Consider the following 27,677-nt stretch of genomic DNA (forward strand, 5'->3'; position numbering starts at 1 on the left):
AGGCTGCCGATTCTCAGCGAATCCCTTTCGGAGAAAAATACAGGCTGGACCCAGCAGGTTGTGCATCACTGCGCAGTTCTGTGCCAGCAGCATGAGGGGCCCCTGAGCACCCTCTTCCCCTGTCTGCGCCGGTCTGAGACTGCTTCTCTCCTCCTGGTGCATCTTACAACATACAGAGTGTTACTAGCACACTAAGGGAAAGTAATGAAAAAGTGATTCTACCTGTCTTGTTACTTATGTATATGTGGCCTATGGATTTATTTTGTATTCTATGAAAGGCCTGTGTCTTTCCAGGTGGCTTATAGCTTTAGGCTTCACTCCGAAATTCTCCCACAGTGTACTACTACCATAGGGTCATGTTCCTGGATACTTCTGTAGCCCCTCATTCTAGCTTTTCCCAATCCCACCTCTCCCTTTCATTCTTTTCTCTGGCTATAGTTTGGGGAAGAAACACCTTCCAAGCCTCTCTATTCCATGTTATTTATTTTCCCTCCCTCCCTATATCTCTTCTCTAAATAAGGAACTGTTTTATCATTCTGGTCCTATCGTACCCTTCATTCCCACGCCTTTATAAATCATAGTTTCCAGTGCCATTTCTCTGAGCCCTTAGGGATTATACAAACAGGTTTGAAGGCCATATTACAAATTGTGGATATCATTCCAACTTTAAAAATAGAACTGATTTTAAAGAAAGCTATGTATGCAGAATATCCACATTTCACTGACATAGGAGAGAGAGAGCAACTGATGTATATCTACATTATGCCTAATCTAAGAGATAGAGACTCACTGAAAGGGTCTAGTGTAAAAAAAGGCATCAGGTGGATCAAACACCTCTACTTGCTCTCCTTAGGGTACCTGGGACGTATTTTATTTCTATTTAAACTAAAGGGCTTTAAAAACATTTATTTATGAATGATCTCTACTACACATCCTTTCCCTTACAACTACCTCCCCTCTGTGATTTCTGTTGAACCCATAAGCCCAGTGTTATCTGTTCCTGTAGGGTTACTCCATTGGGAGACATACCTTCTGTGAGAGGTTTCGAAGCGGAGACTTCACACAATTCCCCATAACACACAGTGCAAAGCAGAGGACGAGTTTTTCCAAGGGGAGAGAGATGGAGAGGGCAGCTGCCAGCGAGGCATCCCGCACAGTGAGCGCCTCAGAGCCTTGGGGGCAGTCAGCAGCGTCCCACAGATTAGACCCTTTGAGCCGCAGATTGTTTCTCTGATAGAGCCTCTGATTACAGCAGATAAACTGCAGCAGAAACTATTCCCTGATGAGCTCAGAGAATCCAGCTAATTTGGAGCTGGTCCCCCTTCCCCCATGAGCCTTACAGCTTTTCAATGCCCTGATGTGGGACAGATCAGCTGGAGGCGGACACAGGATTCATGACACTGACGTCGGCTCAGAACAGTACCAAGGACCTTCTGATTTTGGGATTTGGCTGGAAACCTTGTGCCTTTATTATACTAGCTATATTGCTGTCAAAGGAACAACAATATTCTTCTATCCCATGAAAGAGTTAAGTCCTTTTGATTTGCTATGTTTCCTGTGGTTGTGTCAAGGGATGTATGCTCACCAACAGGTATAAAGTAGAGCGACATGGGCTGTCAAAGGAAGGACAATGTGCTTTTCATAATAGACTTTGACTGAGCATGTCCCACTAATGACTACTCCAATACTACATATCTGCATGTAGAAAATATATTAGGAGACACTGTCTCAATCCACAATTCTGGAACCATTGGAAGCTGTGATTCTATTAAAGACCGGCTGCAGGCTCAGTTGCATTATATATAAAAAAGACAACTACAGGTCTATCTGAGCTGCAAGAGCTGAAAAAAGGATAACAACCATGGTGATCACCAAAAAAACAGCCTCTCACTTAACACAGAGGTAAATGTACAGGAATGTAAGCAAAGCCTATGTATGCAATATACAGACCCTCCAACATGACCCATTCCATTAGGTACAAAATACTCTGCTCCTGGACTTCCCTCTTAATTTATAATTGCAGCCACCTGTGTTGAAACACCTGTCTCATCAATTAACTAGTTCAACACAGGTGTCTGCAATCATAAATTAGGTGGGAAGTCCAGGAGCAGAGCATTTTATACCTAATGGAACGGGTCATGTTGGAGGGTAGGAATATATATATAACAAGGTCATCAAGAAACATAAGCAGAGCCGTTAGTCGTTGATTGTGCACCATTTAGCACTATTATACAACAGGTTAATTTAATTTCATACAGCAAAACAACAAATAACCTTGACAATGTGACTTGAAGACTTGTCACACAGAGATGTGACAAATGTTTTACAGCAACACAAATGTAATCTGCTATCATCAAATTAATGTTACACAATATTTTAGAATGCATAATTCTACACATGACCCCAGTCAATGTCAGACAAACCCTTTGGGGTTATAATGATGCTGATGAAAGTCTGCTAAATGGCATCCCAATTAAAATGGGTCTGTATTAGCTGTTATTAATAAGTCAGGCACATCAAATTCACATTATACTGTAGGCCAAAATGAGTTGGGGGATGTACACTGGAAGTAATGACGCATCCTACCGAGTTTATTTCAGGAGTTAGTAAACCTTGTTTCTATTTTTAAGATTATGTGATCAGCTACATTTCTATTTGTACATAAATGACATTTGTATTTCAGCAGTGTGATTATCTACCTCTTCTCTAACTCAAATTCTGAAAAAAACAACATTCTCTAGATCAGAATTTTCATCCCTGTGGGTAAATAACATAAGCCTCTACATCAATACCAGAAATCTAGTATATTGTTAAAAGGTGTTGGCAGTATTTAATCATACTTACCTAATTTTAAATTGTTCTCTGTGGAATATCTATATGGGGAAGAAGATGTGGGAAGGTAAAGGCTGTATGGTGCAACAAATGACATCATCACAGCCCAGTCACCTGGAATGCTGCAGCATCAGGCAGCTGGTGACAAGGTAATGATGACACAATTCATCACAAATCACATCATCAAGTCCCCGAAACAGCCACTTCACTGGGGATGTGGACAACTCTTTAATGCTACATATTGAAATATCCTTTATTTATATGGCGCCACAAGGGTTCTGCAGCGCCTTACAAAGTACATAAACAAATGAGCACACAAGAAGCACAGTTATTAACAGTACAAACAATGAAGGACAAATACATGATTTATAAACATTACTGCATAACACTTAAATAAGCAGCAGGGTGCCAGCAACCAATTGTTAGGTGCTGTTGTAAATTAAAATATAAGTAAGGGAAGGAGAAGCACATGAGGGAAGAGGGCCCTGTTCGTGAGAGCTTACATTCTAAAGGGGAGGGGCAGACAAACAGGGATGACACATATGGGCTGGATTGTGAGGAAGGAACATGGAGTAATGGGGTTAGGATGAGCGATGGAAAGCTTTGAGGAAGAAAGGGGTCTTGAGAGACCATTTGAAGATTAGGAGCCAGGAAGCAAAGTTATCAAGGAATATTGAGCTAAGACCAGGGGGACAAAAAAGGCAACTACTCAAAGAAGTTGGAAGAGGCGAATATCATGAGTATTGAATGGAAAGAATGAAATGGAGAGTATAGCATGTAAGAGTTGGCAGGAGTGACCAGACGATAGAAGTACCCCAACACCATGGCAACTTCCAAGCCAGGGAGTGTGAAAGAATGTGAAGCCCCCAAAGGAGATAGCTGCAGGAGAAGTGGTGTCAGATGGGTAAATCCAGGATTTGGTGATGGCTAGGAGATTCAAGGATTTGGAGATGAAGCTGTCATGGATGGGGACCAGTTGATTATAGACAGAATTGGCGTTCCAGAGAACACAGGAGAGAGGGACAGACTTAGGAGGAGAGAGAAGAAGGAGATTGTTAGGGTTGCTGTAGTCTTGGGTTGAGACAGATTTAGAGCAGGGAGATAAGGATAGTGTGGGTATGTGGTGGTGGGATTGAGATAGATCAAGAGCAGGGAGATAAGCATAGTGTGGGTATGTGGTGGGCTTCAGAATGAGGAAGGGTGACAGCCGGTGGTGGACAAGGTGGAGGTTTAGTGTGCTGTGGGTGGAGAAGAAGAGAGGTAACTTGGAGAAAAGGGAGGGTGCAGGGCTTAGTGGTGGTATAACAGGAACATGGTGGAATAGGAGTAAATAATAATGGAGATACGGTGGAGAGTACTAGATGGGATGAAGGGAGACAAAGGAGAGGATGGAGGGGGAGGAAAAGGTGGAGGAGGCTATGGAGTTAGGAAAGAGAAGGGAACTTGTTGTAGAGGAGAGAGTTATATAGCTGTTGAGTGAGGGGGGGAGAAGAAGAAAAGAGAGACATAGTGTAGATGAGAGAATTGGGAGAGAAACAGCACTAGTAGTGATGAGAGTGAAATACAGGAACAGTACAGTTAAAATGTCTATAAATCAGAGAAAAGGAAGAACAATGGTGGTAGATGTTAAGGCACAACTACAATAGTATCTAATAAACAAAATGAGTTAGGAGCTGTTAAAAGTTGGAGGACTTATGCTTAAAGATGTATAGGTGTTAAACAATGGTAGATACTACAGTGGTATAGAGATAAATTGACAGTGGTACAGGAATGAATTTAACAGTGTAGAGTCAAAAAACATACATACAAAAATGCATGTGTAGCAAACTTGTAGTTGCTTGCAATGCTTAAGCATTTCATTTTTAACACAAATCAAGTGTATGTAAATGCGTCACAATAAAAGTAATTGCACCTAATGCACCATTACACCCAGTGGCGTAACTATAAATTTTGCCTCCCCCCTTGCCAAAAAAGTTTCTGGTGCCCCCCCCCATTCCACCCCAAAAAAAAAATCCAAAGAAGATTTTTTCTGCACGAACCTCCGGCAAGCTCACTCCAGATAAGGATGTGTGGTTTCGTAATACGGTAATGCCCCTTACACATTATGCCACACTAAGTAATGCCCCTTATAACACATTGTGCCACATCGTAATGCCCTTATAACACATTGTGCCACACTGTAATGCCCCTACAACACCTTATGCCACACCATAATGCCCCTTACAACACATTATGGCACACCATAATGCCCCTTATAACACATTAGGCCACATAGTAATGCCCCTTATAACACATTAAGCCACACTAAGAAATACCCCTTATAGCACATTGTGCCACACAGTAATGCCCATTATAACACATTATGCCACATAGTAATGCCCCTTTTATACATTATGCCCCTCCCTCCCTCTCTTCCCCTATAGCAGCCTCTTACCCTCCCCCTCCCTCCTCCAGCAGCCTCTTACATTGTTCCTCTGTGTGCCTGCATCAGCAGGTATTGATTTAGCGTCGCATTGGCAGCCAGCTGCTTGCAGCAACCCTTGAGACTAGAGATACAGCACCACCATCATTCTAATACTGGACGTGAGCCAATCGGAGCTGCTGATTGGCTGCCAGTCCACAAGCTTTGATCGGCTTGCGACCGGCGCCACATTAGAAGATGGCAGTGCTGTGTCTACATTCTCAATGGTTGCTGCGAGCGGCTGGCTTCCAGTGCGACTCCAAATCAACACCTGCAGCCACCCAGGCCCCCATCTCCTCTGTGCCTCCCTCAATCCGGGGCACATGCCCCCTTAGCCCTTTCTTATTGTGGCCCTGCCGTGAGAATTGTAATGCAGAGGGGGGAAACCTCCCCCCCTCGGTGTTCCAATCTTCACAGTTGCCCCCGTGCTCCCCCTTAATCCGGCCCCCAACACTCCCAAGCCACAGCGGGGTCTGCAGGGGGCGTTGCTACACCACTGATTACGCCAAATATGCATTTTTACATGCATTTAATTAGCATTATGCTGCTTTAATTAAATGCATCTTGTTCAGTTACAGTGCATGTTATGCACATCTATGTAGTTAAAAACTATACATTCATCTCTAAAGGAGATGAACCAAGCCTTTGAGAGATATAAAGTACCCAGAGCAACCAATCAGCTTCTAACACTTATTTCAAACACTGTGCGAGATAAATGACCGTTAGAAGCTGATTAGTTGCTTTGGGCAACTTCTCCACTTTATCTCTCTCCAAGGCTTGGTACATCTCCCCCTATGTTTATAAAATCTGCACATAAACACAACATGAAACACAAAATGGTTTATATACATTTTCACTTGTGTTTTAACTTGCTCATAAAAAATGCATCTAAAACACTGGTCGGGGAACAGGGGTAAATTACCCCAAATGGGGTAAAAATGAAATTCCTGGGGGTAATGGATGGACAGCCGGGCATGCATATTAATCATTGCATACCCGGCTGTCCGTCCATTACCTCCAGGAATGGAGGTCACTGGCGCCGGGTACGGTGCCAGTGTCCTCCAGCCCGGCGCCGCAGGGAGGCTCTAAGCCGGATGCCCGCTGAGATGTTATTACCAACGGGCACCCGGCGCCTTCCATGCAGCACCGCATTAGCTGGAGGCTGGAGTTCTCTTCTGAACTCCAGCTTCCGGCTCTCCCCATGCACACTATTGGAGAGACGTCATGACGTTTCTCCCATAGTTCCGAGGAGCAGCCAGGCGGACAGGATGGCGGCGGATGCAGGAGCGGGGATTAAGGTAAGTGTTTTTTTTTTTAATTGTACAAGCGGCACTACAGGGGCACTATATGGGGGCACTACTAAAGGGGCATTATATGGGGGCACTGCTACAGCTGCATTATATGGGGGCACTACTACAGAGGCCCTATATGGGGGCACTACTACAGGGGCCCTATATGAGGGCACTACTACAGGGGCCTTATATGGGGGCACTACTACAGGGGCATAACTATGGGGGCACTACTACAGGGGCATAACTACGGGGGCACTTCTACAGGGGCATAACTACGGGGGCACTACTACAGGGGCATAACTATGGGGGCATTATATGAGGGCACTACTATATGATTTTCTTCCCTTCAAATCAAGGGGGTAACATCGGCGTATCTAAATATATTTTGGGGTAAAAGGTAAAAAAGTTCCCTGACCCCTGATCTAAAATGTTGTGTATGTAGCCTAATGCAATAACAAAAGTTGCTCAAGGCTAATGAGAGAGAGGGCAAATTCCCCAAACCCCATTTCAACAAGCATGGCTAAATTGGATATAAGAAACATAATTAATGATGTCTGGGGACAGCATATTCACAAAGGTTTTATTTTCTGAGCCAGGAAAGCAAATAACAGAAAAAAAGAACATTACAAATATGAATCCGCTGTTCAGAGATCAATGGTATCTAGCCTATACATGATATCAACTATTTACACTTCACCACCAGAAAGGAAGAAAACTAACACAACAAAGAAGTAAATATGTTGTGTGCAGTTTGTTTTCGGCACAGTAGAGGGCATGTCTATAATATGGCACAGACTTCGTGCAGTTTCTCTACGGGTGACACTACAAAGCTCTGCTGAGCTGATAGATAAAATGTGCAGAGACTGGCTGTACGCTAAAGGAAATGAGGACACTCAGGCTCTCTCTGGAGAGAATACATCAAAGTACATTTCATATATCACTAAGATATAGCTAGACAGATTCTACAGACTCTCACTGAAGTTACCTGTAATCTCTGTGCAGGTTGTGGGATGAATACATGCATGCACTGATGAGATGAGATACTCCATTATAACTAAGCATAAGGGGTATAAGCATTCGGGGATGTAGTTAGCAGACCGGCGGACGGCATGCTGCCGGTCTGAATCCCGACGGAGGAAGCCCAACATGGGTCTTAAGATAGGCGTCAAAATACAGACGGCTGTCTTCTTAGTCCCGATGCCGGAATACAGTCAGACGCCACCTCAAACGAGGTAAATCGGGGGCGCCTTAGCTATTAGCCGTGGGGGAGGGGAGTGTTAGGTTTATGCAGCATAGCGGGGTTAGAGTTAGGTTTTGGGGGGGTGGGATTAGGGTAGGAACCCCTAGGGTTGGTTAGGGTTAGGCACCACTCGGGGGGGGGGGGTTAGGAACCCCTAGGGTTGGTTAGGGCTAGGCACCACTGGGGGGGGTTTAGGGTTAGGGTTAGGCACTAAGGGGAGAGGGTTAGGTTTAGGCTTGAAGGGGGGGACACTTCAGTTTAGGCACGAACGGGGAGGGTTAAGCTACAAGAAGGGAGTGTTAGGGAGAGAAGGGGGAGGGTAAGTATAGTTACCCTACCTCTGTCAGGTTACCGACCATCGGAATGCTGCTGTCTGCATTTTGACAGGAGGCATCCCGACTGCCAGTATTACATGCCCATTCCAGCATTCAGAATCTCAGAAACATAACCATTTAAATCTCCAAGAACATGTCAGAATCCCAACAGTACATGTCTCATGCACTGTGCACTATCATTCAGCTCCATCCACCTTATAAGAATTACTAGTAAAATGTTTGACACATATTTTATATTCTGTTTTAGTTAGCATGTGGGCATTGATATGCCCGCCTCTGAGGGTAGCAGTATAGCTATATAAAGCCCTGTGCAAAGCCAGAATATATGCCTGGTTCATTGGGCAGCTAGAAATACCCAGTTGTTTGGGGACATCTCCAGTGAAGCTTTATGGAAAATGCTACAAATTTATCATACTGTACAGAAGTAAATGTTTTAATTGTTATTTTACTACATTTGTTCAGTGTACGAACATATAAAAAAAAGAATTATTATGTGAGATGTGTACAGTGAACACATACATTACAGAAGATACACAGTAGTATTAAAGGTCAAAATTTCCATTTTTAGAAGGTCACATAAATTGTTCAGTAAGTCTGATATTCTGCTCCAGCTTTCTTAAGAATAATGTGTAATCCCCACACTTCATTACTGAATGTCCTAACAGAATGTGATCTGGCCCTCTCAGTCAGAGGGCTGGGAGGAAAGTTATTGTGCTGGATAACTGTTTATGGACTAATCACTTTCTTTTAAAATAGTGTGTGTCATTTGCAGGGCCGGAGCTACCATTAGGGCTATTTCAAACCTGCCGGTTCTAGCCGGCCCGGCAAAAAAAACGGACGTTTTTCTGCCAGGTGTTAAATTTAGTTATACATGGAAGCAGGTGGGTCCTTTCACACGGCACGGGCACCATGTTACAGCCGGGAATATCCACTGAGAAGGACGGCTGCCGGTACGTCCCAGCAAGCCAGTGGTGTATAGGAAACAATGTTTCCTTTCACACACAGTGGCCAGCTTTTACAGCAGCTGCTGCTGTGCATGCCCAGAATATGAAGTAAAAAAAACCCCAAAAAAATAAAAACGGCTCTAAGCCATGTGAAAGGCACTGAGTACCTGAAAAAAACGGCAACACCGGCAGGTGTGAAATAGGCACGAGGCAGCTTTAGGCGGCTGCCTAGGGGTGGCGGCCACTGGAGGGCACTGTAGAGTACACACACAAAAAAAAAGCAAGGATGTCTCTTTCAGTCCTGTCTGGCTCTACTGATAACCAAGGCTGACGTGTGTGTGTTAGAATTTGGGGCATATGTACTAGGGGCATTGTATAGCATAATTCATGGCTATGTGGCATACAATACATTTTGTGCACAGCTGTGTGGCATATGTATTGGAGGCACAAATGTGTGGCATATTATGTAGACTGTGGGCCTGATTCAGACCCGCTCGCGGCTGGAGGCCGCTCGCTAAGCTGTGGGTGACCACCCACAGCTTTTGCGAGCGGCCTGGAACCCATCGCGATTATCGCGACCATCGGGCTTGCGAGGAGACCCTGTGGTAGGGTCTCAGCTCTCACAAGCCCGAGTGGACTCCCTGCTTTAATAGAGCAGGAAGTTCACTACTGACATCACTAGTGATGTCAGTAGGGCCCCCACAAATGCCAGGCGTTCCTAAGGGAACGCCTGTGTTTGTGCAGCCACCCCCCCTCCCCGCATACAAAACTGGGCGAGCAGTCAGTCAACATCGACAGCCACCCCGTCTTGTAGCGAGACCCATAGCGACGGAGCAGCCGTCGCTGGATGGGTCTTGTGCATGCGCACGCCGGAGGCAGAGCCGGCCCTAGCCAATTTGATGCCCTAGGCAAGATTTTGGTTGGTGCCCCCTAGCAGATATTCCCACCACATATATATATATATATATATATATATGAAGCCCGCTGCTGTCCGGCACTCAACTCCACTATATGATTATAGTGCCAGACCTGTAGTAATCATATCCAGACCGCAGTGGACGGCACTACAAATGATTTATTAATATGAAAAAACCCCACAGACTATGCTGCTTCTGCCAATGTTTCAGAGTGGTCACCTCTTTTATGTCTTGATAAAAGAGGTAACCCCTCTGAAACATTGGCAGAAGCAGCATAGTCTGTGTTTTTTTTTCACTTTAATAAATCCTTTGTAGTGCCGTCCACTGCGGACTATGTGTGTGTGTGTGTGTGTGTGTGTATATATGTGTATATATATATATATATAATATATATATATATATATATATATGCATGCTGCAATAAGACTGGCACTCCAGCACAGAAATAAACATGGACCCGGGTGCTTACCACGACGCGGACACGCCAACATGCACAGAGTTCAATACAACAGGTCACACTCCTGGGCTTTATACAACATGTAATCCGACCTCTCTTCCCTTTTATAATAAAAGGGAGAGCACAGAGTACTTGTTGAATCGAAATCTGTATATATATATATATATATATATATATATATATACATACACATATGAGACCAAATCGGAATGGCACTCACCCTAAGGGTTTTCCATAATCCACTATATCAGCACAAACAAGCGGCGGCACTTGGAGACTATGGTGTCACATGTATATATATTCCTAAATACACGTTTTCGCTTGTTTGTGCTGATATAGTGTATATATATATATATATATATATATATACACATACACACATATATATACACACATATACACACAGGCACACACACACAGGATGGAGGGAGGGTTAGGTACTAAGGGGGGAGTGTTAGGTTTAGGCTGCGGGGAGGGGGAGGTTAGGATCAGGCACTAAAGGGGGAGGTTAGGGTTAGGCAGCAAAGAGGGAGGCTTAGGGAGAGGATGAGGGTTAGCATGTGCTAACCCTGTCGGGCTTCTGACCATCAGGATCCCATACATAGTGCAATTAAAAACAACAGGTATGAAACTATTTGAGGCAACTCATCCACCCCCGCTTGACCTTATGCCACCCCAAGGGGGTGAACCCCTGTGCTATGCAGTACAAACAATAGTTCAACTTCTTACCGATAATAACATTAATAATTTTATTTTCCCATTTCAGTATTGCAGACAAAAAAAATTGTTTCAGTCTGTACCTTTCTGTAAAATTCATTTCCATAGGCTGCAACCATCACCCCATGACTGTTTGCACTGCCCTCACAAGAGGCACTATGGGCGATAGAGACTGCCAGGTGGACCCTGGCTCCAGGATGAAATCCCCATCAATGAGATAGGTGATCCCCTATCCAGATTGTGTTCCACGCGCTCCCAGCCTGCGGACCCTACAACTGCCGTGGATGGGCGGGCACCGACTGAGTCCTGGGGATGACACCTATTTTTGCCGTAGCTCAGGCTGGGAGATTTGCAGCCACTGCCCAGTCGCTGTGTGATCCCCGAGCCATCACTCGCGGCCATCTTAAATGCAGCAAGAATGAGCTTCTGCACATGTGCAGAAGCTCATTCTGACTGCTGCACTGCCCGATCGGAGCTCAGCTCCGATTGCGGTAGCTGCAGGCGGGCCGGCGTGGAACCTGTAGTCACTGCGCCGTCACTATGGCGCAGGCGCAGAGCCGTGGGTGCCCCTTAGGCATTCCAGATGCCCTAGGCATTGGCTTAGAATGCCTATGCCTAGGGCCGGCTCTGGCCGGAGGCAGCGCATGCGCAATGGGGGACCATCGATCCGCTTGCGAGCGGGTCTGAATCAGGCCCAGTGTCTTCTTGCGCTGTGTCAATGTATAATAAATTAATAAGTGTGTCAGTAAGGGTGTGTCAGTAAGTGGTGTTAGTAAGTGCATGTGTCAGTGCGTGTGTCAGTGTGCATGTCAGTAAGGGTTATCGGTCAGGAAGTGGTATCTGTGTCAGTAAGTTGTATCTGTGTCAGGAAGGGGTGTCTGTCATTAAATATGTATGATAATGTGCTAATAAGTGGTGTCACGGGTATCTTTCAGTATGTGGTGTCTGTGTCAATAAGTGTGTTTGTGTCAGTGTGTATTTGTCAGTAAGTGTTATCTGTCAGTAAGAGGTGTCTGTGTAAGTAAGTGTGTCTGTAAGCGGTTTCTGTCAGTAAGTGTGTTTGTGTCAGTAAGTGTGTCTGTATCAGTGTCAGTAAGGGGTCTGTGTCAGAAAGTGGTATCTGTCAGTAAGGGGTGTCCATATCAGTAAGGGGTGTCTGCGTCAGTAAGGCATTGTGTGTGTTTGTGCATTCAGCTAGGGGCAGTGTGTGTATGTATGTGGTTATGGGGGCAGTGTGTATGTGTGTGCAGTTATGGGGGCAATGTGTGTGTGCGACTATGGGGGCCATGTGTGTGTGGCTATGGGGCAGTGTGTGTGGCAATAGGGCAGTGTGCGTGTGTGTATGCGGTTATGGGGACAATGCGTGTGTGCGGCTATGGGGGCCATGTGTGTGTATGCGGCTATGGGGCAGTATGTGTGTGTGTGGCTATGGGGTAGTGTGTGTGTGTGCGGCAATAGGGCAATGTGTGTGTGTGCAGCAATAGGGCTGTGTGTGTGTGCGTGTGTATGCGGTTATGGGGACAATGCGTGTGTGCGGCTATGGGGGCCATGTGTGTGTATGCGGCTATGGGGCAGTGTGTGTGTGTGTGTGCGACTATGGGGCAGTGTGTGTGTGTGGCTATGGGGCAGTGTGTGTGTGTGCGGCAATAGGGCAGTGTGTGTGTGTGTGCGTGGCTATTTGGCAGTGTGTGTGTGTGCGGCTGTGGGGGCAGTGTGTATGTGTTAAATTGCATGCAGTTGAGGGAGTGGGGCCCCAACCTGATATCTTGCTTCAAGCCCCCTTAGGTCTAAATCCGCCTCTGATACACTATGTAGACAAAAGTGATTGGACACCCCTGCACAAGCGATATGCACACCATTGCACACGAGTTCCAGATGGCCACTACTGTGGCGGTTTGACAAGAACACTTCGTAGGGAGGCCCATGCACTTGCAGTTCTACGGAAACAACAACTGTTTTCTTCAGGATGGCAATGCCACCTGTCATGTATCATAGTGACGCTGGACCGATATACAGAAAATTCGGTAACCCAGATTGACTGGCCAGCTCATAGTCCAGATCTTAACCCCACTGAGAACCTCTGGGACAAATTGGAGTGAAGGGTGCATTCTAGGCCGACTTGACCTTCTTCAGTGTCACTGTACTTAGGACCTGATTCAGACCCGGTCGCTAAGTTGCGCTCGCTCGCTCTGAGTGATTTTCGCCAGTCTGCGCATGCGTATAATTCGCAGTGCGTGTTCGCCACTATCAGGTCGCTACTCTGAGTGACAGCTAGTGCCGTTTGTGGGTGGTAACAGGAAGGTGCTTGTAAAAGGGGGAGTGGTGTTGCGGACGCAGGCGTCAGGCCGTCAAAACGCTGTTTAAAGGGCATGTACTATTAGCAAAGTAACGTCATTGTACACGTCACCTGCATGTATTTCAGCCTGCTCTGATCGCTGTGCTTGTGGCGCGTTAAGGCAACCTCAAGGGCTGCGAGCAGCTCCGATGGCTCTCGATGTTCCCGATTAATCCTACATTTCCCGGAGATGACGTGTGTTGCGAGTGGCAAGGGGGCGTCTTTATACACTTGCAAGCGCACTTTGCCGTAGCTTGCAAAGACATAGAGGGCATCCTTACACGACGCAGTGCGAGCGCTTAATTTAAATATCCGGCTCCTTTTTGCTAGCGAGCGGCCGCAACTTGATGAGCTCCTTAATGTGGAATGGCAAAACTTACTGCCTGCTGTCGTCCAGGAACTTGTGAACAGTTTGCCAAGAAGAGTGTCTACAGTAATCACTGCACGTGGTGGACAAAGTACTGACATCAATAAAATCTTGTGATCTATTTGCTGTCAGTGTCCAATCACTTTTGTCTACATAGTGTACAAACAGAGTGAAGTAAAGTTGGACACAAACCCAGCTGGTGAGTGCAAAACCTACACCTGGTATAAATCATATTAGGGCCGATTCTGACGCATCTGCAGCTGCATTTCTATCCAGCTGCTACATGTGGAAGGTCAGCCCACCCATGTATGCTTAGTATCTGAGCATCTGTGTGTTTATGCCCGGCCTTCCCATGTTTTCTGGGAATCTGTGCATCTACGTGTTTAAGGCTGGCCTGCCCATGTATGCTGAGTATCCGTGTGCCTACATCTGGAAGGCCGGCCCACACATCTATGCTGAGTATCCATGCTCCTGTGTGTGGAAGGCTGGTCTGTCCATGTATGCTGGGTTTCAGTGCGCCTGTGTGTGGAAGGTCAGCCTGTCCTTGTATGCTGAGTACCTGTGTGTCTATGTGTGGAAGGCCGGGCCACTGGTGTATTCTAAGTATCTATGCGTCTGCATGTGGAAGGCCGGTCCGACCAATTATGAGTATCCGTGCGTCTGTGTGCTAATCTTGGGGGCGTGACCGTATGTCACACCCCCTGTTCTCTGCACACAGTGGGCTTACCCAGCGCTCCCTGTCCCTCTCTGCACAGCAGAGCAGCTCTGCTATTTTGGTGTCACCCCCTCGGATGGTGTCACCTGGTGCGGCCCGTAACCCCCGGACTCCTAGTGATGCCAGTGGTTTACACTCCCATGACACTGACACAAGACAGATCATTTCCGTGCGATTGCAAAGTCTCTGCCCAGTTACTGTCCACAAATGCTCATTTCAGGGAAAGATTTGTCTGTCAACAGACAGCTCAATCAGGGCCTGATTCAGAGCCGGACGCTATTTGCACTCGCTCGTTCAGAAAAAGGGGCCGGCTATTTAAATTGAGCGCTCGCTCTTTGCGGTCTGTTGACGCCTCTATGTCTGAGCGAGCGAACGAAACATGCGCTCGCTATTTTGTAAAGACGCCCCCTGGCCGCTCGCATCATACGTCATCTCCGCTATTTATTAGATTAATCGAGTACATCGAAAGGCGTCTGAACTGCTCGCAGTGCTTGTGGTTGGATTTTCCTACCGCAATCATGTGAACAGTTCAGGCTAAGAAACAACCAAGTGACGTGGTCGATGACACTGCTTTGTTAATTATGCACACCCTTAAAACGCCTGTTTTGACCGTTTGGCACGCCTGCGTTCGGATCTCCACTCCCCGTTTTCAAGCACCTTCCCCTGTTACTACCCACAAACGCCTCATCCTGTCACTCAAATTAGCAGGCACTCGCAATTTTGCGAACACACGTTTTCCAACCGCACTGACTGGTTGGCGCATGCGCATTACGACCCATACGCATGCGCAGATGTGCGAACATCGCTCGGAGCGAACGAGCGGCCGCTTACGAGCGGCTCTGAATCAGGCCCTCTGTCCGATCTTGCAATATCTTACCCCATGGGAATGCATGGTTTGGTGCACATTCAGTCAGGGATCATTTTCTAAAGCATATGAGCACTTTACAGATATCTGCGAGATCCCTGTGCATTTCCATTTGCGTCCAGGCCCGGCGATAAGGGGGTACCAGGGAGACACTAGTACTAGGAGTCTGCAGATTACCTGTAGTACCTGACTGCTGTCATCTGCCCAGTCTGCCTGTTCTGCTGCAGTGTATACTATCTGCAGGTCTCAGGCATCAAGAGAAAGTTCAGCCCCAGCACACAGAAGGCTTTTTTTTATTTTTGCAGCACAGCAGGCGTGATGTCATGATGTCATGTCAATCCGTAGATGGGAAGAGGAGCCACAAAGAAGAGAAGCAGAAGACAGACAAAATAAGTGTGGGTTCTGTAGAGACTTGGGGGGGGGGAGCTTTGTGCTAGTGCCAAATAAAGGGGGGAGGGTATGGGATGTCCTGATGCCGGCACATGGGGCAGTTGAGGGGGGTGTGAAGCCGGATAGGGCTTGCTGGTGCAGGATACCTACAGTGACGGGAGGGGGTTGGGTTTGTATCAATGGGCGACCAGCCTGTACCTTCAGGGATGGATGGGGGCCCCAAAACCATGAGAATACTTCCATTGCTGGCCCTGCTTGCGTCCAACTCAGAATCAGGCTCATTTAGCACAACCTGATTTAGCTCAACGAGGAAGGCCTGACCTACGAAGCTCTAAAATGCATTGCAAAAATAGAGCTGTCCATAATGTGTGCACAACATTAAACAGCATACAGTAATTGCCCTCCATGCATTTACAGAATTTGCAGTGTGCAATATGCTTTGCTCAGCTGGAAGTTCAGACCTCAGACAAAATATGAACCTAATGCTAGATCAGCCCCATTGTGTGTACGAAGACACAGACTGACATAACTTAAGTACATTCGTTCTACTGGATGCTGAATTAAGATCCAAAGTGGGCACAGGACACAAAACATTTGTCATGCATTTTATATTTTGGGATCCATTTAGGAATGAGTCATAATTCCTTTATCACAAGATAAATGAGTTATGACAGACATTCAGTAATTATGGCTGTACAGCTTGTGTCATCTATAGATGATGTTATCAGTACAGTCACCCAGCAAAACCTGTCTCCGGGTTGCAGTACGAAGCACATGTTGTGCATTAGTCAGCAACCCATTGCCAGCTGTGGTAGGCTGCTGTCAGCTCAGCAGAAGACACCACATAGGAGGAGGACACCGCAGGACCATGCCACACAGGTAAGTTATGGTAAATACCAGATGCATGTTTGTAAGTATCACAATCATAGGTCTGCACACCCCTTATGCAGCCCCAAACTCTACCTAAAGTGTATACATGCATCCCAGCTGGCTCCCAGGCAAGAGGAATCCAAGATGTCCGATGTTTTTCCATGGGAGCCGGCTGAGAATGGAGGTGTGCAAGGGCGGTAGTCTATGTCCCGGAGAAAGGGGGGGGGGCATTAGTCTATATTCCAAAGAGAGGGTCATACACCCCTTGCCCGACCTCTGCGCATGCCTATGTTCACAGTGAATCTAATCTAAATATGCAGCTGAGGCCGGGAATAAGTACCGTTGTTAAGTGCAGCCCAATAACATATAACAAGCCAGAAGACCCCGGCGGTTTGGTTGTGGTTTGGCTGCGGTTTTGCTATCCGCAGATTTACTAAGGCCAAAACCACTGCAAAACCACTGTCAAAACATATTTTAGAGTAGAATAGAACAGGGCTGTCATTTAGAAACCGCCACCAAACCCCTGGGGTTTAGAACCCACCGACGTGAGACTCCGGAGTGGTGAGTATAATATGGGTGTAAGGTGTGCAGTGCGGACCCCCCCCCCAGACCCAGGGGCCCCTGTGCACCCTGCACCCATTACTAATACGCCCCTGATCTTGACACCCCTTTATGTAGTAGTACAGCCTCAAATGCTGAGTGCTCAGTGGCCCAAATATTTTCATTTAGCATAAATGGGCATTGCTGGTGGTTTCCAATTTATGGTAATGATTTGTCTTAGCATAGAACAGCAAATAAGACAGTATGGTGTGCTCAGATACAAGTCTGTCATACCTCAAGCTCAATAGACACACAGCACTTTTCATAGGTACATCTGTGCTTAAACCAAGTGGATTTTTTAAATTATCTGTTGCCATAATTTGTTTGTATGGGGACAATTCCAAATCGTATGTATTAAAGTCTCCACCTCCACACAGCACCTACTAAGATAGCTGACCCCCCACCCATACATTTATATGTTTTTGTGTGGTTACATTTAATAATAATATGTATAATATTTATAATAATAAAGTTGTGGAATGTTTATAGTGATTGACTTTGGAACCTCCAAATTATCTTCCCAGTCCTCGCTGTTTATGGGCAAGGTGTGCAAGGAGAGGCTGAGACTAACCAGTTGTAGGCAAATGCAAATCACTACCACAATCTCTTATGGAATTCAGTTGCTAAAATATGCTAATGCCTGCCAAAGCACAGCTGACATAAAGACGCCCACTGCTGCCTTCTCATACCCGTCCAATGTCACACTGCTGCGTAAACATCATACCATCAACACACAACATGCAGTCACGCAGCATTTACAGCAGGTCTGACCTGTCTCAAACAGAGCAGCTCTCCTGATACACAGAGAGCTCTCATTCTGCGAATGCAATCGCAATGGATAACTTATGCACATCCATGAAATGGCGTTCAAACGGACAGACACACCTGCGTTTTTCAGACCACCCCCCATTACCTCTCCCAAACGCTGACCACCTGTCACTTTGCGAAGTATTCCACTGTGTGTCCGTAATTGCATTGCGATTGCTGTGTACGCACAGTGTGGCAAAAAAATCACTTGAACTGCGTAAAATTCGCCATTGCAATTGCTGCTGAATCAGGCCCTTATACTGCCTGTCTGTGTAAAATTTTGCTGATACTTATTAGCATTGAAAGTGGCAGGGTTAGAGATCACGGGACAGCTACTTTCAGAGCTGTTCTGCAACCGAAGCAATATTGAATTGCTAGGGTACATTTGTATCTGTTACCACAACTCGTATATTGGGGGGAGAAGAACTCTTAAATTATCCTTGGCTCACTGGTTTTACTTACCAACATTTAATCAAGCAAAAATGGTACAAAATGCCCCCCTTCCCCCAGCCCTGATACACCCAAAGTTTACCCATATCCAGCCAGAAACACCCACTTTTGGTCAAATTTTTACCCCTCTGAAGATCTGCGAATCTGAACTGTCCTGGTAAAATGGGGACAGTTGGAAGGTACCAAATTATGAAGGCTTATGTTATCCTACAGAGCAGTGGCAGGAAAATAGTCAGTCAGCCCCAACACCAGGGAATGTGATTTCCCCCCCCCTCTACATTGCCATTTTCACCAGCTCTGTTGTACTAAAAAAAAGAGTCAGCAACAAACAAATTGCCAAGTGAACCTGCTATTTGCACATCTACCAGAGCTATTCATTATAATGGTAACGCATGATATATCACGGATAACTCCTGTTTACCTTGTAGAACTGAAACAAACCACTGTCCCTACACTAGTATAGGGAAGCAAATTCAACAAACTCGAAAAACTGGTTTTAGGGCATGACTACGGGAACTGATGCCATCTTCAGATGGGGTTAGCCGGCTGAGTCCTCCCCCTTCCTATCCGGTTTGTAAAGCCGAGCTACACCACCAGTGTAAACCCGGCAATATAAACTTTTGCCATTACTAATTAGCAGTGAAAGTAGCAGTGGCAGTGCTCACTGGGACAGTTGCTTTTCGGAGCAGCAGTTCCTACATTGGAGAAATACGGAATTGGTCTGGTAAATTTGGATCTGACGCCATGACTCATGGCGAGTCAGATCCATAAATGTTGTGGGTCAATTAGAATTAGTAATGACTATGCCCTTATGATGGCTGTAGAATTAGTAGTGATCCATGGATAAATGCATACTTGCCGATCTTTGGGAAAGGGGAAGCCAGGTTAGCACTGTGGAAGGCGTGGCGCAACAGAAGTGGGCAGTGCTGGGGGCGTGATTGCATTATCATGGCCCTGCCCCTGCTATACAATGCTGCGATTGCTGGCATTGTGAAGCATGCAACGCCCACTCTTCCAGGTGGCCGGGAGCACCACCCGATTTTCGGGAGAGTAGGCAAGAATGGATAAATGTTCTGGAGTTGTGCGACAGGAAAGGTTAGGCCACTTAGCAGTCTATGTATTAAGCAGTGTTGACATTTGACACTTCACCATACTTGCCGACCCTTGTGCTGCCCCCTCCAGGAAGGGGCAACCAGGTCGACACTGCGAAGCGTGAGGAGCTGCATAAGTAGGTGGTGCTTGGGGTATGGTGACGTGATCACATAATATTGACCCCGGCCCCATTAGACAATGCCGCAATTACCAGCATTGTAAAGCAGAGGACGGGGCCAAGATGTCACGATTCAGCATGATTGGCATCATTGGTTGCCTGTACTGCCTACTTTACTCGGGGAGTGGGTGGCAACACCCGGTGGCGGCCTCCCAGAGACTTGGCCACTCTTTTGGGCGGCCTGGAGAGCCACTAGATTTTGGGGAGACTTCCGCCCGTTCCGGTGTTAACACAGTTATCAAAATGTTAACACCGCTGAAATTACATATTTCTACAGCTTTAACATAGTATTCATAAATTATAGCTGGACAATAAAATTACCACTATCTCTGGATAGCGTTATGCAGTACTTTTCATAGTCAGCAGCTTCACCAAAAAGGAGTAGCGCAGCTTGGTAACCACTACACTAGCCAATCACAGACTAGCTTGGTTACTAGGCTACTTGAGCCACTGATGCACAGTAGAGTGAAAGGGGCCGGACCGGAAAGCAAGCAGAGAAATATTGTACAAGTTGGTAAAGTGTTCGCCAGTACAGCCAGTTTTCAAAGGCACTGTCCCGACTAAGCTTTTTCTTGGCATTGTCTCGTGTTCCGACTAGACTTTTCAGTGGCACTGTCCCGACTAAACTTTTCAGTGCCACTGTCTAGACTTTTTGTTAAAAAACACCAATAGGTAATTACAGAGCCGTAGCTAGACTTTTTGGTGCCCTGTGCCAGAAAGAGCATTGGCGCCCCCTCATTTTTCAAAGGGACATAATGTACCCAAGAAAGGGGAATGGCCTCATGGGGAAGGGCCAGGGAAGAGATAGGGGCAGCCAGGAGATGCTGGGGGTGAAATTAGAGGAAGCTACAAGTGAGAATTATAATAAACAGAAATTTGACAGGCCCAAACAGCACCCCCTGACCTGTGGTGCCCTGTGTGATGGCACCGGCTGCACTACCCCAGCTACGGCCCTGGGTAATTATACTTTTTCCTAACATTTTTGCCTTATTAATAAAAAGAACACTTAATACTACAAAAATTTTGGACAATCTCATACCCAGATCTAACTATTTCTCTACATTCCAAATAAAGGTGGTTATCAACTTTTTTACATATTTTCTAAAATTGATGACTGTATAATAACTGTGGAATGACAAACATTTTATAAAGTATACCCCAGCATATATGGCTAGTAGCAATTCCCACAGAACACCAGTTTTTGCTTGATATGTCTGAACAATGATGGAACAGTAAGAGATTTAAGGGGAAGATTTTTCAAACCTTCTAAAGAGGACAAATGGAGGTGGTGCCCAAAGCAACCAATCAGCTTCTAGCTATTATTTATCTAGTGCATTCTATAAAATATAGTTAGAAGCTGATAGGTTGCTATGGGAAACACCTCCACTTGTCCTCTTTAGAAGGTTAGACAAATCTCTTCCTTAAATTCTCTGATTTCAAGGACATATGTATGTAAAACAGTCAACCCAGATTAACCCATAATCGTCAGAGTGGCTGTCTTTAGCTTCTTCAAGTGCAGAAATATTGGATTTATCTTGCTTTATAAGCAACCTGATGTACAGTATTAACAAAACTTGGTGACTTCTTGCAGCATACTCTGAACAGATGAATGGGCACTTGTTAAGTACAATAGCATATAATATGCCATATTGTTAGAAACATATCTAAATATGACCTAATAATACTAGACAAAAAGATCGAATCTGAATTATTTAAATTGATGCAAAATCACCGATGCTGCCTTTATATATGAATCTGCCAGTTCACACCATAAGATCCTGCTGTGCAGTCTACAAAACTATGGGTCACTGTCTGCCTGCACCTTCCTACTAACATGGCTACCTGCTGCAAAGGGGTGAAAAAAGAGCATGATAAACATATATAGCCAATTGGTTTTCTTGTCTAATTAATAGGTGCCCCTCATGCTACCGATTTATAACAAGCTCCCCATTATAGTCATTGTTTTGAGGTTTATAGTTACCTGGTTGGTGAAGACAACACTAATCAAGCAGCATACTGTATATACAGGGATTCCCAACCACAGTCCTCAAGGCACACTAACAGTCCAGGTTTTAAGGATAGCCATACTTGAGCAGAGGTGACTTAATTAGTACCTAAGTTATTTTGATTTAACTGCTTGTGCTCAAGCATGGATATCACTAAAACCAGAACTGTTAGTGTGCCTTGAGGACCGAGGTTGGGAATCACTGATATAGACACTAAATTACACCTAGCTGCTTGCCTCCACTTTGAGAAGAACTACCTGGACCACCAGACTCACTTTTCCATGCACCTGCTTAATTGCTGCAATATATTGTGCTATATATAATACCACATTGGACGATAACCTTTTACTAAACTGTGCTATAAATTATAGCAGCTCTGTCAAACTATTTTCTTGTCTGCTGTTAAGTGGTGTGCTCTGTCTACACCCAATACAGCAGCAATGTACTCATCAGCTGGGTAAGTACATAAACAAATTTGATCATTATAGTAAGGTGGGGATCATAAAATAAATTGTGTGGACAGCCCCGGGATTTTCAAGGTATATTGTTTGGATTAAAATTGCTCTGTCATAAATATATTAATGTAAACTATTGTATTTACTTGCTTTTCAAAATTCTGCCCCACCTCCCACACATTTAAGCTTCACAAAATGGGATGAAAAGTTAATTGCAATTATTTATTAGAGATTTATCACACAGTCAACTAAAAAAAAAATGATTTGATGTTTTCAAACAAACAAAGGTGTCTTAGCGTTTTAGCCTTGCGACAAGAAACATGAACTGGGAGAAGAAGAGGTTGTAGGCAGCTATCTATGATATAAGTGGAAAGACAAACAGAACTGTAGACAGAGGTCATGTGGAGCAACATTATGAGTTTTGTGGAGCAGTAGGAATCTTGTTTCAAAGAAATAACAAATGATGGATTGTTACTTGTGGTATAACTGAAGAGTTTACATAAACTACAGTAAGGCAATAAGGTGCACCGATCCACAAGAACATTATGTGCATCCTTTACACAAAACCAGCCCAATGTAAAAGTCATTTTCGGCACAAATGTTTTTGGGCTTGTTACACCTCTTTTTATGCTTAGATTTGTGCACTAACTTCGATCACTGTCCTTCTTCAATCCAGGCATATGTTCTAAAACATTTTCATATTGCTGCACATATAAACTAATGTACAATAAATTGGTCATATTAAGTGCTATGACTCTTGCAATGAAGGCGATCTGGTGTCTTATTTTCCTTTGTTATGTTATGCAGAAACTTAAATAAGGGTTAAATAACAATACTTCAGTTAAAATTAGAATCATTGAGGTTGGTGGTACAAATGTGCTAGTAGGTTCTGCTCTCAGGTGAAATTTCAACGTTTGCAAACCAAGTTTTTTAGTGGACGTACATATGCATTGGTTGTAGTAATGTTTGGGCAGAATGAGCAAGACATTGATGCCTTGGTTTGTGACCATATGCACTCTGTAAAACCAGGCACAACTGCTATAAGAATGCAATGCATCGTACTACTGTGGCAGTGTAAATGACCATTAATATATGTTATATCAGGGACACTAATCATAATTGTAGTGATCAACCCAAGGTCATTTGATAAAAATTTTTTTTTAAAGTTGTACAGTACCTATATAAAATATCTTGGGCAGCACAGACGGTGTAATGGTTAGCGTTACTGCCTCACAGCACTGAGGTCATGGGTTCGATTCCCACCACGGCCCTACCTGTGCGGAGTTTGTATATTCTCCCTGTGCTTGCGTGGGTTTCCTCCGGGTACTCCGGTTTCCTCCCACACTCCTAAAATATACTGGTAGGTTAATTGGTTCCTACCAAAAAAATTAACCCTAGTTTGTATGTGTGTGCGTATACATGTGATAGGGAATATAGAGTGTAAGCTCCACTGGGGCAGGGACTGATGTGAATGGCCAAATATGCTCTGTAAAGCGCTGCGGAATATGTGTGCGCTACATAAATAACTGGTAATAAATAATAAATAAAATAAATCTTACATTTGCTAACAAGGAATATTTATTTTGTTTATTTGATACTTTTATCTATTTGCAAACTATTCTTGCAGGCAGTTATATAAATAATGTATTACACCATGGCACAACTGGCTGACACCTTTATACAGAACTGCCGTATGTGGAGATACAGGGGCAGGATCAGAACTTCCTGGAGGGGGCAGCACAAGGGTCGGCAAGGATCAGAACATTAATGCGCCACAAAAAGCATCTAATTGACGAGTAGAAATAACAGCAGTAACCTTCCCAAGTAGGTGCGTATAAGCAGTAATGTCCATGTGGCCATGTGTGCAATATTATACATACTACTCTGCAAAATCACAGTCCTGTCATGTTTGGAAATCAGATTATTCTGAGACAGGTTGGGGACGCAGTGAGACATATCGTGCCAGAAAGGGTATAGTGGGGCCAATTAGTGCCATCACAGAGAGGCTATTACACAACAAAGGAGACAGGTGAGAGCACAGAAGAAAGAAAACAGGATTGGGTTATGTTGGGGCAAGATGAACAATCAACGAGTGAAAGACACTCACCTGCCCAAACACAGAGCTAAGGATGGGGTGCAGCTCCACAAACAGAGGCTCGGAGTCCGGCTCAGGGTCGCTGTCACTGCTTTTGGTCGGGGGAAGGTTATTGGCTGCAGGCTGCTGGGTGGAGGCAGCCTCTGGACCCTTCCCAGGCTCCTTCCTTCTTGCCCTCTGCTCGTGGTTGCTCTCTGGTTGCTCCCTGTGACTAGGAGAGATGATCTGTTTTGGGCTAGGTGTGTGCTCCCTGTGACTAGTTGGGTAGTCCCTATAGCTGGACTGGTGCTGCCTAGGGCTGTGAACATGGTGTCTGGGGCTAGGGGATTGCTGCTTGGGGCTGGGAGAGTGCCTGTAGCTGGGTGGCATCATGTGTCCAGGGACATTGGTGCTTTGAGTATGACCATGGTGAGGGTGGTGAGTGGGGGTATGCTGATGATGACTTTGGTAATTGGGGTGGTGCTGAATACGACTGTGGTGATCCAGAGGTGGGCTGCTGGACTGGTAGTTATTGGAAGGATACTGGGAGTAAATGGAAGAATGCCGGTGGTGACTATCGGGGTACTGGTGATAATGTGGGTTACTGGGGTGCCTAGTTCTTCTGCTTCCCTCCTGCTCAGGAAGTCTTCTCATTATGGGGGGGCTCTCGGTGGCCCGTGGGGACTGACGTCTCCTTCCCCCAGCAAGTCCAATATCCCGGGGATGACAAAGAGGCCTCCTGAAGCTGGGATCAGCCTCATGGGGCAGCTGGTATCTATGGTGAGGTCTCCGGGTCTCCCCCGCACTGAGCAGGGAGCTGCTGGGCTCGCTCATGCCTGTGCACCCTGCTCGCTTCCTGCCATAGGCTGCTTAGAGCACGGAGGGTCCGAGAGCTGCTGATGTTACACTGAGCCCGGCTGCTCAGCACCACAGTGCCGGGGACAGCTCCAGCACACAGCGTGAATGGGAAGAGGCGGTGGCTGTACTGAGGAGGGATGGGCGGGGCGGAGGAGGGAGAAGGTGGTGGGCAGCACACTAGCACAGTGGAGAGAACTGGTTGGAGACAGAGCCATAAACAAGGAGAGTAGCGTCACACGTAACTTTCTTTAAATAAGAGCTAAGCCCTCATATATGAAAGATCATCATTCTTGTCAAGGTACTACAAGAATCTGTTATCATCGATATAGCACAATTGTTCTGTTGTGTCCATTCTGTATACTCTGCAATCATCATTTCAGCCCTCTATAAAAGTGATGTCTGCTACATATTAGCAACCTGATTCTGAGTCGGATACATCTGCAGCCTCTTTTCCATTTGGCTGCAACAGCCTGCTTGCTATTTTATGCTAATGCAAGTATCTGCACATCTATGTCCATTATCCGTTTGTTAACGTGCAGTGGGCCGGCCCTACCACTGTTTTCTGCCCTCAGCTAGGACTGGTGCTAGGGTGTTCAGCGCCCCCCTGCAAACTATAAATTTGCTCCCTCCCTCCCATCTTTTATAAAGAAACAGCCTGTAAGAAGGGGCATGGTCTTACAAGAAAGGGGCGAAGGGGCGTGGCCACACAATAGTACCCCCAATTCAAATTGTGCCCCACAGTAGCACAATCTTATTCACATTATGCCGCACATAGTGCCCCTGATTAACATTACAGATTACACCACATACTAGTGTTCCTTATTCACGTTACAAGACACAGTAGTGCCCCTTACACGCAACGCCCACAGTAGTGCCCCCTATGCAATGCCCACAGTAGTAGTGCCCCTATACAATGCCCACAATAGTGCCCCTATACAATTCCCACCATAGTAGTGCCCCCAATACTATGCCCACAGTAACTGCCCATTATACAATGCCCACAGTAGTAGTGATCATTTACAATGCCCACAGTAGTAGTGCCCCTTACACATAAAGACACACAGTCACACAACACAACACAGTACTTACCTGAATCCCCGCTGCTGTCCGACAGCTCCTCACACTTGGCACTGTGGGAGAGACATCATGACACCTACATCTACTGCGGGAGCCAGAAGGCAGAGCTCAGGAGTGAGCTCCAGACCCCGGCTGCAGGGAGGGAGCTGCCGGGCACCCGCTGTTAACAAAATCTCAGCAGGTGCCCAGAAAATGGAGAAGGCGGTGGCACATCTCAAGCCATCATCATTAGTATCAGCACTTACACCCTGCTGGGTGCAATACAAAATAGTGGTTGCTCATATCACCGTAATGTTTTTCCACAGGTGCTTATAAAGGGGATTACTTTGTACTACAAAAAAGTTAAAAAAAAGTTACCCTCCAGCACACTGCAAATAAAACCGGCAGAAAGGCTTGACTACTACATGAATAGAAATTCAGCAATTTTTGTTGCATATATTTGCAAATACATGGTTAAGCACCGGGCCGTCTCAAGGCTCCTCTGTACCGGTGTCTCTAGCACCCACTCTGGGGGGGGCCTATTCATTATACCTAAAATACAGATGGAGGTAATTAGGTTTAGAACTGGCATGGAGTTCTACCTAATTACAGGAGGAATTCATAAATTTCTCCTCTCCATAAGTATCTATTCCGAAAAGCTGTCATTTTTGCGATGACAGCTTTTCGGGAAATAGATACTTTTCCCTCACTACACTAACTTATCGCAGCTGGAAAGAGTGCTGCGCATGCGCTGTTACATCTGTAAAACCAGCGCATGCGCAGCACTGCCTACAGATGCGGTGAGTTAGTAATTTTCGGAATTTGATGAATACCATAATTTCCATATCCCCATACTAATGTATGGGGAGTGTGGAAATTAACGCAGGGGGGCTTAGCAAGGAGATATCAGTGATATCTCCTGTGCTAAGTGTGTTCATGAATACCAAAATAACGTTATTTAAGGAAAATGTCCTTAAAAATGTTATTTTAGTGTTGATGAATAGGCCCCTGGGTCATAATTGCATACAGTTGTGCCATATGATAATAGCTCAGGAATAAATATATTTAAGTTGAGAGCCAACTCACCTAGGAGGTATCCCAGAAACCTCCAAATAGCACTACAGGAACCAGCACGCCCTCCCTATGGTGGTCCCATCTATGCCTCTCAGAACAGCAATACAAATAGTAGTTGCTTATATCAACTTAATGGTTTTTCACAGGTACTTGTAAAGGCTGACTCTGAAGTACAGAAAAAAAAAGACAAAAGTCTGCCTCCAGCACACGGCAAAAGAAACCATCAGAAAGACTTGAATACTACATGACAATAGAAATCCAGAGATCTTTGTTGCATATATTTGGTTAAG

At 45.5% G+C, this 27,677-nt stretch overlaps 1 protein-coding gene across 2 annotated transcripts in view; it reads right to left on the reverse strand.

Moving 5' to 3' along the window:
- Positions 1 to 25,341, reverse strand: part of CABP1 (calcium binding protein 1) — a 38,168-nt gene extending 12,827 nt beyond the window's left edge. The window contains exons 1-2 of one of the 2 annotated variants that reach the window (XM_088477933.1): positions 1,030 to 1,152; positions 1 to 162 (exon numbers count right to left, since the gene is read on the reverse strand). In XM_088477933.1, the coding sequence (XP_088334059.1) occupies positions 1 to 162; positions 1,030 to 1,074 (207 nt within the window). In that variant the 5' untranslated portion in view covers positions 1,075 to 1,152. Of the gene's footprint in view, positions 163 to 1,029; positions 1,153 to 24,432 lie in introns of those variants that run through there. The other variant, XM_088477932.1, reaches the window with a different exon arrangement.
- Positions 25,342 to 27,677: the final 2,336 nt, after the last annotated feature.

This window comes from Taudactylus pleione, unplaced genomic scaffold, assembly GCF_031769625.1.
Source record: "Taudactylus pleione unplaced genomic scaffold, aTauple2 ptg000205l, whole genome shotgun sequence".
NCBI classification, from domain to species: domain Eukaryota; kingdom Metazoa; phylum Chordata; class Amphibia; order Anura; family Myobatrachidae; genus Taudactylus; species Taudactylus pleione.